The 18,189-nt window shown below is 42.2% G+C and overlaps 1 protein-coding gene across 4 annotated transcripts in view; it reads left to right on the top strand.

The window, feature by feature from the left end:
- The window catches only part of PPP3CA (protein phosphatase 3 catalytic subunit alpha), a 466,059-nt gene that overhangs the window by 357,813 nt on the left and 90,057 nt on the right, over positions 1 to 18,189 (top strand). For all 4 annotated transcript variants that reach the window (XM_082243610.1, XM_082243608.1, XM_082243611.1 and 1 more), the window contains exon 7: positions 14,206 to 14,283. In XM_082243610.1, coding sequence (XP_082099736.1) covers positions 14,206 to 14,283 — 78 coding nt within the window. The remainder of the gene's footprint in view (positions 1 to 14,205; positions 14,284 to 18,189) is intronic.

Below are 18,189 nucleotides of genomic sequence, written 5' to 3'. Positions count from 1 at the left end.
GGTTGATCTTTGCTTTTACACCAATAGCAATGTCCCTACACAGTAGAAAGCACGCCCCTAGGACACACTTAACCCCTCCCTTCCCAATAAAGTTAACCCCTTCCCTGCCAGTGTCATTTTTGCAGTAACAGTGCATATGTATAGCACTGATTACTGCAGTAATGTCACTGGTAACCCCAAAAGTGTCAAAAATGTCAGTCAAGGGTCCGATCTGTCCGCCGCAATGTCGCAGTACCGAAAAAAAAAATCGCAGATCGCCGCCATTACGCGTTAAAAAAAAAAACACCAAAAATGACAAAAATCTTTCTCTTTGTTAGTAAACGCGATAACTTTTGCGCAAACCAATCAAAATACGCTTTTTGCGATTTTTTTTACCAAACATAGGTAGCATAAAACAAATTGGCCGAAAAATGTTAAAAAATTTTGATTTTTACTTTTTTTTTTGGGGAATTTTATATAAAAAAATGTGAAAAATATTGTTATTTTTGCAAAATTTACGCTCTTTTTTTGTTTATAGCGCGTGATCAAAAAATCGCACAGGTGATCAAATACCACCAAAAGAAAGCTCTGTTTGTGGGAAAAAAAGGACGTCAAATTCGTTTAGGTACAGCGTCGCACGACCGCGCAATTGTCCGTTAAAGTCACGCAGTAAAAAATCGCAAAAAAACCCCTGGTCCTTTAGCAGCCAAATCCTCCGGGGCTTAAGTGGTTAAGGTGTATATATAAAAAAAAAAAAAAAAAAAAAAAAAAAAAAACAGCGCCATCTAAATGCAGTATGACCACAATTTATTGTATAAAAAGTAAGAAAACCACTCAAAGTTAAAAGCAATTTCCAACATAAATAAATTTAGTGTTTATCTGCTTCATTCCCGGATGGTGGCCGCTGGTGTTTTGGTGGCCGGAGGTCTGGGGGCTCTGGTGGCACCCAGCGTTTCTTAAGCTAAGCCTAATGAAAGGACATGCATGCTCCGAGCAGGCGCTACGCCCGCTCCAGCCAGAAGTAATGTCAACAGTACCCAGAGTGTCTCCTAGTCCTTCAGGAAGCACTGACCTCTGGCCACTGATACACCAGCGGCTACCATCTGGGAAAAAGGCAGATGAACACTGTATTTATTCTTGCTGGAAATTGCTTTTAACTTTGAGAGTGCTTTTTTTACTTTTTACACATTAAATTGTGGTCATATTGCACTGCGCTGCTCATTTTGTTTTTTGTGTCTTCAGAGTCCCTTCTAGCTCTCATCTGAGCTGGCAGCCATTGAAGGTGTCAGTTTTATATACATTTATCTATGGACTTATGGACCATACATCAGTGCTTACATTACCATCTTATTAAGATTTTTTAGTGTGTACAAACCCAGCTGGAGTGTGTCAGAAACATTTGTTCTTTGTGAACTGTGGGTTTATCAAGGTTTTTACATTTTTTATCCTATTTTTCTATTGGTTGAACTAGGTGGACTTTTTTTCAACCTATTTAAAAAATTGGCCACTGGTAGGACACTATTGAACAAGACCGTGCTGAAATGTATTAGAATATATTGTAGAGAATAAAAATTGTGGACTAAGCCACGTGTTCACTGTGCATGTGCATTGCTCAGTGCATTAATTCCTTTGGATGGCACTATACTCATGGTTGTACACAGACATCCTTAGGAATGAAAAACTCTGGAATGGGGCTGAAGATTTAACACTGCTAGCTACTAGATTTTTGGGTGGAAGTCTTTTTATTTTAGTCAGTGCAAAATGCTGTTGACAGCCTAGAAATTGTGGTCATCTGTCTAAAACAGTCTACTGTAATAACCTAAATGCCTGTGGATCAATCGTTTTCACATAAATTATAATGAGGTCAGTGCTTTATCTGACTGTACTGATATGTATTTTCTTTAACTTTTTTAAACCATTTCTTTTGATCAGAGAACATACTCTGTTGCCTTTCCCTTTGTTCCTGGCATTTATGAAAGAAGATGTCTCTCCTAATTTGCTTGTTTGCTTTGAAGAAAACACTTTTCTTCTCTCAGGGTTTAACCTGATTTGCAAAGTTTTCAGAGCCGAGTCACTTAATAAATGTATTTTCTTTTCGGGTGCAGAAGCGGGCCACCCAGCAGCTAGACAAGGAAAACTGGGTTAACTAGTCACGGGAAGATCACAAACCATAGACTACTGCTTGATTCATGCATAAGATGTTTTCCTTCCTTTTATTTTATTGGGAATTCCTTGATAATTTCCAGATAACTTTTTAGGCAGTAAAAAAGGTAAAAAAAAGTCTACTTTAGAGATAAATTTTATGCAAGCATATACACTGGTTTCCTGAACCCTTAATACCCCCATATTTGCACCAAGCTATTTTAAAGCTGCAAAAAAAAAAAAAGAATTTGTAAAAGCCAAACTTCACACCTGTAAATGCACCCGATTAGGCAGTCTGCATCCAGGGCAGATGGCTGCATGAGCGATTAAATGCAAGTGGCTGCAATTGGCTGCAGGGCTCGGCAGCCTCCCATTGCTTTCAATGGGGCTGTCCCCTGCAGCTAATGGGGGTTCCTGTATCTAATCGGATAGCGGGTCCATTTGCAGGTGTAAATGATCCCTTCATTTCAATGTCTCCTCAGTTGACAAGATAGCTGAGGTTTGTAGTTCTTCAAAATAAAGGCAGAATCTGAATAAGTTTGTAGCCTAGTGCAGATTTTTTTTCTGCATCAAAAATGCATGGAAAGTAGGTTAATAGTTTCCAATGGCATAGTTCACACCAGTGTGGTCAGTTCCAAAAAAAAGTAGAATTTCTCTATCGTCCATTGACAGATGCAGCTCTTATGCTTCTTATACCATTGGTTATGCTGCCCCCTGCAGGAGTAGTACTAGGCAGGAAAAAAAAAAAGTCCCATGAGGACTGTCCCTATAGGCATAACCCCACACACCCTGCTCCAGCAAACCAGTTTGTTTCTGCCTAGTGAAGGAGTAGGACCTAGGTTTTTGCTGGGACTTCGGTTTCAGTTTTTTTTATTCTTTTAAGAATATTTTGTTTCGTTTATCTTTGCTCACTTTGCTAGTTAGTGTTCAGGGGGATCCTCCTGGTGATCTACAAGCAATACCGGCTGAGGTTTCGCACTGGATAATCTAGATCCTTAAGGCCTCCCAGCCTGGCCTACGAGCATGAGCAGGTTAAAGTCCCGCACTAGGCCTCGCCACGACAGAGCCCCTTTTTGGATAGGGACGAGCCTGCGAGTGGATGTCTCGCTGGGACACGACGACCTGTAATGCCCTGAGTCGCAGCGTACCCCTCGGCTGGCAGCACCCCCACTCCGGGTGGGAGGTGTTCTTTCCGGAGTGGAGCACACCCAGTCCATGGTATGGTGAGTAAATGCAGCCCCCCTTGTCCCTTGGGGGGCATGTGGGGCCTCTCCTGGGGATAATGGGACCTGGTACTTCCTAAAAGATCCCCCTGGCCTGTCAGCATACCTGGCCCTGTGTCCTACCCCCCCACCTCCTGGGGGGTGCTATAACTGCTGCGCCCCACGTCCTGGGGGGGGGGTGGAAATGGTACCTTTTCCTGCTGGTTCTGGTTGTAGCTCCCTTGTGGCCTCCATATTTGGGTACCCTGACCGCATGGCATGCCGTGGGAGCCGCCATCTTTAGTGTGGCCAATAAAACATTTTTTCCCATTGACTTGTATGGGACAGCCATTTTCCCTGTGCTTCCCATTTACTTGCATTGGCAGCCATTTTTGTGTAGCCCTATGGACCTACACAGGCAGTACTTGTGACGTTTCACATACCAGGCTGATGTCATATCCTGTGACTCTCACTTTCCTGTTGTGCAGACTGGTTCAGGAGGTTTTTTCTGAAGGTGTAAAGTACTGGGGTCTCTGTGTCCCTGCGTACTCTGCTATCTGTATATATTTAAGGGGGACTCTGCAGACCGCGGTGATTGGTGGTGGGGACTTCTCTGCGGCTGATTCTAGATTCCGCCTTGGAAAGTTTCTTTCTTCCCTTGGAAAAACTTCAGAAGTTGCAGGAGGCGATCAGGTTGCTGTTGGAAACCAATCAGTACTCCCAACAGACTTACATGAGAGCCCTGGGTCTGATGGTATCAACCTTTGAGGCAGTCCCGTTTGCTCAGTCTCACTCGAGGCCTCTGCAAAAAGAGATTCTTGCGAAATGGAACAGGGATCCACGGTCTTTAGACAAGATGATACGTTTGAGCCATCTCACGTGGTCTGCTCTATCCTGGTGGATTCAGTCACCAGCTTTGTCTCAGGGCAAGTCCTTCCTGATGCTGTTTTGGACTGTGCCTGTGTCAGGCTGGGGTGGAGTGCTAGGGAAGCTCTGTGCCAAGGGGACTTGGTCGACAGAGGAGTCTTCCTTACCGATCAATATTCCAGAGCTCAGAGCGATCAACCTTTGCCTGTCCCACTGGAAGAATCAGCTACACGGTTCTCCGGTTCGGATACAATCGGACAATGCCATGGCTGTGGCTTACATCAATCATCAGTGTGGCACCAAGAGCGTCTTGGCGGCCACAGAGGTGGCCGAGATTCTGGTATGGGCGGTAGACAATGTTCTGGTTCTCCCCGCAGTCCACATTCCGGGTGTGGACTGCGGGGAGTCGTAAGGTGCTGGATCAAGGGGAATGGTCCCTTCATCCGGAGGAGTTTTATCTCCTGTGTGTCCGGTGGGGAACTCCAGAGGTAGATTGGTTTGTGTCTCACCTCAACAAAAAAGTCCAAAGGTTTGTGGCCAGGTCTCGGGATCCTGTGACTGATGCCACAGATGCTTAGGTGGCTCCTTGGAGCCAGTTTTGGCTTATTTATGCCTTCCCTCCGATCAAACTCCTGCCAAGGTTTCTTTGCAGGGTGGCGGTGGAAGGAATTCCGGTCGTTCTGGTGGCCCCAGACTGGCCTCGTCGGTCTTGGTATGCAAACCTAGTAAAAATGGTCGTCGATCCTCCGTGGAGACTACCTCTGCGGGAGGATCTGCTGTCCCAGGGACCGATCTTCCATCCTGCTTTATGGTTGCTGGCTTTAATGGCATGGCTGTTGAAAGCAAGGTGTTGAGGGATAGAGGTCTTTCTGACTCAGTGATTCCTACACTGTTAAGGCCAGGAAGTCGACGTCCAGAAAGATCTGTCATCATACATGGAAATCGTACATTTCATGGTGTGAATCGCTGCAGCTGCACCCTCGCTTGTTTTCTATAGCTAGGGTTTTTTACTTTTTACAAAAGGGGGTTGAGCAGCAGTTGGCTTTGGGCACTATCAAGGGCAAAGTTTCAGCCTTAGCTATTTATTTCCAATGTCCGTTGGCTACTAATAGCTTGATTTGCACTTTTATTCAGGGGGTGCGTCATCTGGCTCCTTCGAGGAGATCCCTGTTGCCTCCGTGGGATCTCAATCTAGTGTTGTCTGTTGTTCAAAAGCCTCCTTTTGAGAACATTAAGGAGATTGCTCTGCTTTCTTTGTCGCAGAAGGTTGCTTTTCTGGTGGCAATTACTTCTGCCCGCAGAGTGTCTGAGTTGGCGTCACTGTCCTGTCGTTCGCCTTATTTGGTGGTCCACAGAGATAAAGTGGTTCTTCCGACCTAATCTGTCTTTTCTTCCTAAGGTCGTGTCGGATTTTCATTTCAATGAAGACATTGTGTTGCCTTCCCTATGTCCTAAGCCTAAGCATCCCAAGGAAATTGCCTTGCACTCTCTGGATGTGGTTCGGGTGAAAAGGGTTTATCTGACGGTAACTGAGTCTTTTAGGAAATCTGACTCTTTCTTTGTTCTTACCTAAGGAACTAGAAAAGGTTTGGCTGCTGCGACCATATCCAGATGGATCAGGCAGACAGTTGTAAAGGCTTATTCACTAAAGGGTCAGGTTCCTCTTTTCCCTGTGAAGGCTCATTCAAGTTAGTTTTGTTGGCATCTTCGGATGCTTCTTTTGGCCGCATGGTTTTGCAGGCTGCTGTTTCATAAGAGAATAGTTTTTCTCTTTAGGGGTTTTTTTCTTTCATGGGTGCGCTCCTGTTCCTGGTTGAGCTTCATGTTACCCAGTTGGCTAGGTTTAGCCTTTGGAGTTTACGTTTACGATCTGGTTGCGTTCTCCCCACCCCTCATGCCTACACTGCTTTGGGACAACCCAATGGTATAAGAAACATAAGACCTGTGTCTGTCAAGGGACAATAGAGAAAACTGGATTTTAGAAGAACTTACCGTAAAATCCTTTTCTCTTGAGTCCATTGACAGACGCAGCACCCGCCCCATCTGCTATGGGGATGGTTTGTGTCTTCTCTTCACTGCTTGCAACGAAACTGGTTTGCTGGAGCAGGGTGTGTGGGGTTATGCCTATAGAGACAGCCCCCCTGGGCGTGGTGAATTGTTTTTTTTTTTTTTTTCCTGCCTAGTACTAGTCCTGCAGGGGGCAGAATAACCAATGATATAAGAAGCATTAGAGCTGTGTCTGTCAATGGACTCAAGAGAAAAGGTGGTAAGTTATTACAAAAATCCATTTTTTTCCTGCACTGGACTGTACTGGAGCACGGTAAAACACATAAAAAATGCACTGGAACATGTTAAAAAACGTGCATCCAGAAACGGATCGGTGCGTTTTTGTGGTGTGAACCAGCCCTTAGTGTTGTAGTGTAATTGTGTGCAGTAGCACGAACAGGTAATTGTATAAAATATTCTGGTGGTTTTTATTATTGCTACTGAAATACTATATATATTTTTTTAGTTTTCTTTTTTTTCTTTTACTGGCTAATAGACCATCTATTTTAGCTGTTTATGACAAGAGCACTGGGGTCCCAAACAATCTTAATTCTACTTTAAATGTACTTTCGTTTTATACAGAACATCAATCTGTCCATATCAGGAGGAGGCATTTGTATTGGTGTTGCTAGCTGCTCCAAGCTCATTTTGCATTTCTACAATCAATCTTTGATGCTGGATTTATACCTGCATTGAGATAATGCACAAATTGTGTTGCTGTCCCACAACTGACCTGCATTTTAGTGCACCAAAACGTACAGATGTGAACCATCTATGCTTTGTAGCGCACTGGTTTGAGGAAAAATAAAGGTACAGGTGCGTTAAAACCTGTTTCTTGCATTGTCAGCCCATTCAAAACGAATGGATTTTCTGACCTCAAGCATGTTCATGAACAACATAACGCATGTAAACATGTGAGCAGTAGCGCACCACAGCCATGTGAATCCAGTCTTATTGTAATTGAGTAAATATTCACCTTTAATGCTGGGCATGCATGGTCAGATTATTTCTCCAATGTTATATCATATATGGGAACATAAAAATTTACCAACAGTTGTATTGTGAAGGTCTACCTGATTCATTATAATTGGAATGGATTATCAAATTGGACCTTCCATGGCAGCTTCTCCCTACCTAAACAAATAAGCTGTAAACATTTTTTTTTTTTTTTTTTTTACAATAAAGACTTCACAAAAAATAAAAAAAACAATGACTTGCCTCAGGTCCCAGTTTTCAGAAGGTGTGGGTGTCGTCACCGCGCCTCACTTTTCAACATAACCGCCTGAAATTCTGCAAGAATGCATTCCTGCAAAGGGCTGGGACATAGTCTTGCAGGAGTTTGAGTCCCCAGCTATTCCAGGTGGCAGCGGTAAAGCATGGCGTAGTCAACTGTGCCTTCCAGACCTGGGACCAAGTTGAATATTTTTATTTTTAATGCTTTTGTTACTGGTCATTTTGTTTGGATGGCATGGGGCTGCCAGGGAAATGGACCTTCCATCTTACATAGAAGGTCTGCTTTAAGCTATACCCTCTCACTGCATAGTTAGTATTTTTTTTTCTTGATATGACAGAAATAAACATCTGTGCTTACCCCTGTAAACAACGGTTCATTTGTGCAGCTTTATCAATAATCTGTACTGCCTCGTATGGGGAAACAATCTATCCTCAGACTGATCTAGGATGTAAAGCATGTCCTTTGGTTCTGAAGAAAATATATACGTGTCTTCTAAAAGGCTGTAGCAGCCTAGCCTGTAATTTATACAAGCTTAATGGAAGACATGTTAGGTAATACTGCCCTCTAGCTAATATGTTGAACTCCTTGCATTTAACAACAGTATTGCACAAAGTTGCAACTTCAGGATAACATTTTATTTTAGGTGGCCTCTTTAGTATTGTAGATTTGCATTGTCATGATAATTGGTAAAGATGAAAAAAAACATGTACTGAGCGTTTTCAACAGTTTCCATTTCCGGTGTTACATTCTTTATGCTTCTTTTGTAAAAAGAGTGTTCCCTTTTCTGCAGTAAAAATGGTTCAGTATTTAATAACCTAACATTAGCAGAATGGTGAGCGTTATCAGAGTTTTGTTGTTATTATTGTGTGCTTATACATATGCTGCCTAATCATCTGCGGCAATGCTGGGGTTGCTAACAACATCTAATCAGTGGCAATTTTTACTCAGGAATTTACTATCAGCCAGACAAATTTCCACCTGGCTAGTAATCAGAACCTTCATTTCATCTAAACTAGCCTTTCTCAACCAAACCCCTTGAAATAACTTTCTGGTTTCAGGGAACCCCTGCTAAAAAATGACTATATCTACAACTCATAATACATTAGTGTGATGATCAGTGGCAATAATGTTCCTTACACTTGTGGTCATTGGAAAGAATCACCCCCTTACAGATAGCTAAAGAGATTAATAATGTCATGTACCTCTAGTACTGTGTTTTGCATCAGTCCAAACCAGCAGTGGTAGAGCCACCTGCATATGTACAACAACCAGTTGCCAGACTGACATGCAGTGCAGCTATTGAGTTGGCATGTGTGCACTCCAAGATTCTCTCTATGCTGCCGGCTGCCCAGGAGACAGCATAGGGGAGGCCAACAGTCGTCTTTCTGTGTGACTGGGAAGGAGGGAGGGTAGACTTTTAATAAAGGGAAACCAGGCACAACCAGCAAGCCTACACCAAGCTAAAGGATGAGGTCTAAAATATTTTCAAATATACTATAGCTGTACCTATTTACCTGCAGCCTATTCGGTACTTGCTCCTATTCTGGCCTCTGCATTTTCTGTATTTATCCTGACCTAACCTACCCTCTCTGCATTATTTACTCATTGTGGCGCACTCATGTGGGGATCAAGCGGTTGAAGTAAGCCATAAGGAGGTGATGCAACACCTTCTCACCACCTTTCAAATGCTCACGAAGCTCACACTTCTGAATTGACCTCTGCTTGGTCTGCATTACTTACTCCTGACTTGCACTCTCTACCTTACTTATGCTTCACCCCTGCTTTCTTTGCAATACTTACTCCTGACCCCTGCGGTCTCTACTTACTCCTCACCCCTGCTTTTTCTGCAATACTTACTCCTGGCCCCTGCACTCTCTAGGTTACTTACACTTCACCCCTGCTTTCTCTGCAATACTTACTCCTGACCCCTGCAGTCTCTACATTACGTAATCCCCACCCCTGCTCTCTCTGCTATACTTGTTCCTGACCCCTGCTCTCTCTGCATTACTTACTAACCCTGCAGTCTGTATTAATTACTTCTAAACCAAGGCAGCATAGGTCTTACCTTGCCCTCCTGTTGGCAGTCATCTTTGACATGTGCAGACAGCTGCCGGTTATAAACTCTGATTGCATCATCACTTGCCTGCTGCCTTGGTGTCGCACAGTGATGATGCTGCACACCGGACTATATCACCCGATGGGTTGCAGTCATTGCTCTTGCGATTGTGCTCCAAGGTGCATCTCTGCTAGCAGTCTTCTGTTCTCCATGTTCCTCTGTGTATGACCTGGCTTGGCTGATGACTCTCCTGGCTCTCAACCCTGCAACGGTAGACTACCTTTTTTTGGGCTCGACCCCAGCTTGGATGACTACCCACTTCTGGACTTGACCCCGGCTTGTTCCTGCTCTCACTTTCTCACTCTTGCTGTGCGTTTATTGTTGTTTTCTCCAATAAACTGCTTTATTTTTCTTGCTTCCCCATGTGGTCTGGTTTCCTGGCACCCTGACACTGTGCTCATGATGCCGAAGGCATTTAGTCTTTATACCTTGAATGTCTGCCTTTTATTCTAAAAGTCTGTGACAAATTGTTTCAGGGCATGTTAAAATGGGGGAATGATTTTATGGGTGGATGGTTTTGCGGGTGTGGTTTAAAAATAGGTGTGGTCATCTTAGGACAGCAGGGTCACCAGGTGAAAACTGAGGGAAAGAAATATTAAAGTTTTTGTTCTTGGGTGTAGATATGCTATGAAAGAAAAAAGAAAGAACCTGCTTCCTAGCCATGAGTGAGGAAATAATCACCTGTTCTATTCACGTCTAGGGAGGCAATTATTCTAATGACTTTTTCCCAAATAAATAAAATTGCAGTGTGGTTTAAGGAGATCAGTTTGTCTACCAAGCAATTAAAAATCTGTTGTTTGTAAGGTTACATACGTATTAGTTTGACTGCTTTTCTAGATATTATTCTGCTACAATAGAGCCAATAAAAACGGCATATGTAGTTCAGTATTGTGCTATCCAAGTCACCTGCTGTTCTAACACTACATGATAAGAATTGAACGAACTTGGCTGCGATGAAGTAAAAAGGTCCATTGTAAACAGTTGTGTTTAAAATTCTATTTGAATTTGCATTTGAAGCTTTAATTTAGTAAGCTTTAATACATGTCTTTATGTGAAAGCTTTTATATATTCCTCTGTAAGCTCTCTCCCAACACTTTGATCTGCTTATTATACAAGAGATTCCAACTTGAATGGAATGAAGTTTAAAGAATTCTGCTAAGCACAGTTTTATCTAAACTATTCAACTGATAGAAAAATGCACTCTAGCAAAACTTGAAAATTAAATTTTAAGATGCACACAGGTAGGCATAGCCTAGCCAGCTCAGGGCTTCAGTCTGTCATTCAAACTTTTTTTTCCCATTGGCTCCCACCAATGAAATTATGACCTTCTTTGAAAGTCTTCAATGTAATCGTTGTAAAAAAAGGAAAAAATGGCTAATGCTGTATATCCGGCACATTTCCTGAGCACTGGAGTACTCTAAGATCCCACAGAGGAACTCTGAAATGCAGCTAGAATTTTATGGACACCAGCTCTGCCTGTCCACTTCTGTTTACTGTGCCTATAGAGTTATATATTAGTGAGGCTGCTCACCACAGGCATGTGATAAAGTGCGAGCTGAAGATGCTGTCACCCACAGAAGCTGAGAGCGGTTTGTATATTAGATTTCCTCACTATCTGGGCATTTATTGATGTTGTACAGAAAAGCCATCCAGTATGGAAGCACCTGGAAGTGCCTGCTATACAACAGAAAACAAAATATTCTTTTAGGTACAATTGGGAATAGAGAAAGATGGGAAGGAAGAAATACACTTTAACTGACACTTTGAGTTACTTTGTGGAATCTTGCTGCAGATTTAATTTTAACTTTCATTTCTTTATCATCCTTTAAGGGACACAGCATTTTATATTTATGTGCTGATGGCTATGTCACAACAGATGCTACCTCTTCTGTGATGGAGGATTTCATGTAAAAACACATAACTAGCTCCCACAGTTGTCAGTTCTGAGGAGGGCTGCCCACCTACCCCCCACCTCTAGCTGCGTTAAGATGTTAACCCAACGACTGTGGCTACAGCAACAGGCCTCTTGGTGGTATGACCATGTGAGGTTGAAACATTGTTTTCCCCCAGATAACCCTATCATGGCACTCAGTCATCAGCCCTCCTGGAGGACCATAAGCAAACAATAGCCTATCTAATCTGCATTTTTCAGGATACCTTTCATTTGAAGGACTGTTTTGTTACTATGGCTAGATGTGCAGGCAATACCAGTGTACTGCCCCAAACTATGCAGTGCATCTTCTTTGATGATTTAATCTACAAAGACTAGGCACACATACTCAAAATATAAAATATAGTCTGCATTATTGGATAAAATATATAGGGCAGTTAGCAAGGAACCAATATACAGTATGTTAAATCTCAAACAAATCACACAATATATACAGTGCCTACTAAATAAATTATGTAAAGCATAAAGTGTCATAAATAAAGTACATAAATCGGTTAATTAAGGTGTAACAAATGATCCACCAATATATAAAAAAATTAAAAACAATGGGGTTGATTTACTAAAACTGGAGAGTGCAAAATCTTGTGCAGCTGTTCATGGTAGCCAATCAGCTTCTAACTTCAGCTTGCTCAATTAAGCTTTGATTATAAAAAAAAATACCTGGAAGCTACACCAGTTATGCAAAGCTGCACCAGATTTTAGTAAATCAACCCCAATGTGACATCCCCAAAATCTGCATCCGCAGATAGTGGAAATGAGGCACCCATCACCCAGGGGTAAGTATAAAGCTTATCAGAGATTTAACCTCCCAAATAGAGGCAGACAATGCATATATTACAATCCCCACGATGGATAGATCTCTTTGTGCCTCAAGCACATTGCAGCCTAATCCACAAAACTTCCCACACAGCAGCCCTTCTGTTGTCTCCTTGCCTTGCTGGTTAAATGCCACTCAGTGTCATCACAAGCATGCCCTGGGGTGGATGGATCTCTCTGTGACTTGTATACACTGCAGTTTCAACACAGCAGCCAATTCCAAGGTTGGGTATACACAGAATACTTAGCGACTAAATCCAGTGGAATCCGTGTATGGTTTTAAACAAGGATAGCCAAATACTGCAACAGGAGCAACTGGTAAACAAATCTGGGAAATGTAGTAGTGAAATGTAATATAATGTATCAGTTGACCAGAGCTTTTTGAGAGGAAGAATGGGATATCCTCTTCTTCTTCTTCTATAGCCTTAGGAAGTTCAGGAGGTCTCCAAGGGTGCAGGAAAAAAATGTTTTTCCTTCATGGTGGACCCTAAGCTGAAAATGGAACCCCCATCTGTATTTAATGTTTTTCACCTGAAGAGCTTGCATGAGGGATTTAGGAGCATGTTTAATGGCCAGGACAAGTCCCGGAGAAGCATGACTGGGCTTTCATTAAAGAGGATGGTATCTTAGGTGCTCTTTATTTCTTCTTTGACTTTGTAATAGTGAATTCTGCAAATAACATCTCTTACAAATGCAGGGTTTGGGTTCCTGGGGCTGAGGATTCTGAGCACACAATTCATTTCAGTGTGTGAATGTTTGGGCTTCTGGAGAAGCTGATGAAATATGGACATAATAGCGTGATCCAGGTCTTTGGTTTCAGCAGATTCTGGGACACCCTGACTTGTAATATTGTTATGCCAATTTCTATTTGAAAATCATCCTGTTATTACATTATTTGTTGTGTGAGAACAGTGTGGTTGTTTAGGGTCTCATTATGTGATTTTGGAGTTCTGGCAAGACTATCAGCTGTTTAATATCGTCCATTCTCATGCCCAAATCCTGCTTCAGTTCATTAATCTCTTGCCTGTATGCGTTTTCCATGCGCCTTACATACTATTCAATGTCCATCTTAGTAGGTAGTGCTTTTGTATATGTCACCAAGTCCAATCCATCTCTTGAGTCTGTGAAAGGCTTCTAGAGCAAGTGGAGAGTCTGTCTGACCCCATGGGCCCCTGGAACTCACCTGTGTATCTGCATGGTGCTCTGTCTGTCGGGGAGTAGAAGAAGCTGGTACCATCTTAGGAGGCTTGTTGTGTTTTGCAGCGGCGGAGGAGCTGGGGGAAAACGTTCTATCTCCTAAGGTGTCTGTGCTCTACCACAATGCTTCTCTTCTCTCAGTTTGCTGCTTGCCAATTGTGCAGATTGAGTGTGTCTGCTCTGGCTGGGAGTCGCTAGTGAGATTGAAGGGACCAGGAGCCGCTACACAGCATGTCTCACCACTCAATGCGCCAAGCCGCACCCTCAGATCCATGGGAGTGACTGATACTCCACCAGTAAATTGTGATAGTTCATCCTCTGCTTAAAAAATAGAACCTTGTATGTGGAAATTTCACAGTCCGGATGCATGATCAGGTGGACTAATGTAAAAAAAATGTTTGAATCTTGTCCTGAATTGAATTGGTTATTCTTAGGGGTGATTATGATTAATGGTGATGATACTGCAAATGATAAACCAGCATATCATGCATTTAGGAAAAATCACTTTCTTGGTTTAAATGAAATCACTTACAGTAAATGTTGAATTGATTTCACATTTTTCTAAATAACAAAAACTGGTGATGTTAATTAAGATGGCATTTAGAAAAAATTAGAATGCCGATTCCTAATACCTCTGTTTGTTTTCTTTTAAAAGCTATCCAGCTGTCTGTGAATTCCTTCAGCACAATAACTTGTTATCTATACTTCGAGCTCATGAAGCCCAAGATGCTGGGTAAGATTTTTATTTATTTTTTCTTCTATAAGCTTGCCAATTTGACTATAGCTTGTTTCTTTTACCTTCTGCCTCTGATCAGTAATAGACGAAAGGCTCGTACACACTATAAGAAAATCGGTCGAAAAGTTTCGTCCAAAGAATTTTCGTACGATTTTCGTATAGTGTGTACAGAACTTTCTACAGACGATTCAGAATTTTTGTATGAAAATTCTCGAAGGGATAAACTCCAAAAATTTTTTCATACCAGAAAAAACAAACGGTTCTCGTTTAATGTGTACCGTTTTTGTACAGTAAAAATCAGAGAAGAAAGACTGCGCATGATCAGAAATAATAAACAACAAAAAAAGCCTTTGTCGTACGAGAATTTTTGTACGAATTTTCTTAAGAATTTTCGTTCATCGGTTCCGATTTGCTATGAAACAACGAGGAAAATTGGATAATCTTTCGCCCAATTTTCTTATAGTGTGTACCCCACTTAATGCTACTAAACATCTTCATATTGTCTACTGATGAGACTATAGAATCACAAAAAGAAACAAAAAAAACTTCATGCACTCAACCTAGCTCTATTTAGAGCTGACGGTATAACTGAATTCTAAGATAGACTCTTACACATGCCAAAAAGATATTGTACAACCCAATAAGATAACTACTTCCCGACTGCGCACTGTAGCTTTACTGTTACAGTGCAGGCCGGCTGGGCAGAATCATGTATATATGTGCATGCTTCTGCCCTTCTGGGTAGGGGCACTGCCTGTGCTGTGATTAGTCACAGCACAAGCTGATCAGTGGGTGCCGGCCAATGGATGACCGCTGGCACCTGCTGATCAGTGAGGAGAAAGACAGGACAGAGCTCTGTCTATGTAAACAAGACCGAACTCTGTCCTGTCAGCAGGAATGTGGTGGTTTTTGTCTCCCTGCAAAGTAGGGAATAAAAACCAGCACATCCGAGAGTGAAAGTCACTCCCAATACACGCATAAACACTGGTGAGCCACACCTTTAACCCTTTGATCGCCCTAGATGTTTAACCCCTTCCCATCCAGTATCATTAGTACAGTGCATATTTTTAGCATTGGGGGTGAGATTGACACCAGCGCTATGGAGCTTTAGTACATTTGTTGGACTAAGATTACATTTAAATGGTGGTGTAAGCTGCCGCCAACCTACCTCTGCGGTAGTGTGTAAGTGAGAAAGTGCAAGATTGTTGGTGCCGGCGCTACCACATAAAAATTGTGAGGATAAAAAGATGTGTATACTGTGCGTTTTTAGTGAGAATAAAATATATAAAAACCATAAAATCATAAAAGTGCATATAGTGCGTTTGGTAAAACCATATAGTATCGCCACTTAAAATGCAAAGTGCTTAGTGCTGTTTATATCCATAAAATTCCATCCATAAAATCATAGAAGTGCATATAGTGCGCTTGGTAAAACCATATAGTATCGCCACTTAAATGCAAAGTGCTTAGTACTGTTTATACAACTGTGTGTTATTGCACCAAGTGCTCAGTTGTGTGCCTTTAAGTGATAGAACATGCGCCTGTGGATCTCCACTGGGTGCAAACAATGCTTACCGCACACTTTTGGCAGGTAGCTTGGTTCCCATCAGCTGCTGTAACACAAAATAGCCTCCATTGCGTAGTATATTTACCAAAAATATGTAGCAGGATACATATTGGCCTAAATTTATGAAGAAATTTGATTTTTTTTTTTTTAACTGTTTTTTAGCAGAAAGTAAAAAAATGTTTTTTTTTTTTTTAAATCTGTAGAGCAAAAAAAATAAATTCCAGTGGTGAATAAATGCCACCAGAAGAAAGCTCTATTAGTGGGGGGAAAAAAAACTATATAAATGAAATTTCTTTACAGTGCTGCAAGACCGCGCAATGGTCAGTTAATGTAACGCAGTGCCATATAGCAAAAAATGGCCTGGTCATGAAGGGGGGTAAATCTCCTAGAGGTCAAGTGGATAATTAGTGTGCAGTTTGCTACCGTGTTTCCCCCGAAAATAAGCCGGGGTCTTATATTAATTTTGGCACCAAAAGACACAGTAGGGCTTATTTTCGGGGTAGGTCTTATAATGTTCTGTCTCTCTCTTCCCTCCCTGCGTGCCAAGAATCCAGTGTGATCCTAGTTTACCGTAGTGTATATAAAATCCTAGGATGCACTTTATTAGTGTTTTATATATGTCCAGTGTGTGTTTTTGTAATACAATAGTGTAAAATACCTTCATTACATCACTGCTGTGTCTCCCACTCTCTCCTGTCTCTCATACCGTCTCTCATACTGTTTCTCATCCTCTCCTGTCAGAGGGGGATCTCAGCCCCTCCCCTCTGCAGTTTACACAGAAGCGCAGGGTAGATTAGATTACAACAGTGTGAAATACCTTCTTCATCTCCGCTCCGGGCTCAGCTGATCTGCCGCCCTCTTCTCCCCCGCTGACAGCTGGGGGTCACGGAAGGGCCGATGTATCGAAGGTATTTCCCACAATTCTAATCGAATACCGGCGCTTCTGTGTAAACTGCAGAGGGGAGGGGCTGAGATCCCCCCCTGACAGCTACCGTACGGTACAGTGCCTTGCGAAAGTATTCGGCCCCCTTGAACTTTGCGACCTTTTGCCACATTTCAAGCTTCAAACATAAAGATATAAAACTGTATTTTTTTGTGAGGAATCAGCAACAAGTGGGACACAATCATGAAGTGGAACGAAATTTATTGAATATTTGAAACTTTGTTAACAAATAAAAAACTGAAAAATTATTCAGCCCCTTTACTTTCAGTGCAGCAAACTCTCTCCAGAAGTTCAGTGAGGATCTCTGAATGATCCAATGTTGACCTAAATGACTAATGATGATAAATAGAATCCACCTGTGTGTAATCAAGTTTCCGTATAAATGCACCTGCACTGTGATAGTCTCAGAGGTCCGTTTAAAGCGCAGAGAGCATCATGAAGAACAAGGAACACACCAGGCAGATACTGTTGTGGAGAAGTTTAAAGCCAGATTTGGATACAAAAAGATATCCCAAGCTTTAAACATCCCAAGTAGCACTGTGCAAGCGATAATATTGAAATGGAAGGAGTATCAGACCACTGCAAATCTACGAAGACCTGGCTGTCCCTCTAAACTCTCAGCTCATACAGGGAGAAGACTGATCAGAGATGCAGCCAAGAGGCCCATGATCACTCTGGATGAACTGCAGAGATCTACAGCTGGTGTGGGAAACTCTGTCCATAGGACAGCAATCAGTCGTATACTGCACAAATCTGGCCTTTATGGAAGAGTGGCAAGAAGAAAGCCATTTCTTAAAGATATCCATAAAAAGTAGTGTTTAAAGTTTGCCACAAGCCACCTGGGAGACACACCAAACATGTGGAAGAAGGTGCTCTGGTCAGATGAAACCAAAATCGAACTTTTTGGCAACAATGCAAAACGTTATGTTTGGCGTAAAAGCAACACCGCTCATCACCCTGAACACACCATCCCCACTGTCAAACATGGTGGTGGCAGCATCCTGGTTTGGGCCTGCTTTTATTCTGCAGGGACAGGGAAGGTGGTTAAAATTGATGGGAAGATGGATGGAGCCAAATACAGGACCATTCTGGAAGAAAATCTGATGGAGTCTGCAAAAGACCTGAGACTGGGACGGAGATTTATCTTCCAACAAGACAATGATCCAAAACGTAAAGCAAAATCTACAATGCAATGGTTCACAAATAAACATATCCAGGTGTTAGAATGGCCAAGTCAAAGTCCAGACCTGAATCCAATCGAGAATCTGCGGAAAGAACTGAAAACGCTCTCCATCCAACCTCACTGAGCTTGAGCTGTTTTGCAAGGAAGAATGGGCAAACCCCAAGCGACTTACTGCTGTAATCGCAGCAAAAGGTGGCGCTACAAAGTATT

The sequence above is a fragment of the Pelophylax lessonae genome (assembly GCF_965119305.1).
Source record: "Pelophylax lessonae genome assembly, chromosome: 1".
NCBI classification, from domain to species: Eukaryota; Metazoa; Chordata; class Amphibia; order Anura; family Ranidae; genus Pelophylax; species Pelophylax lessonae.
This window is presented reverse-complemented; position numbering and strand designations above follow the sequence as displayed.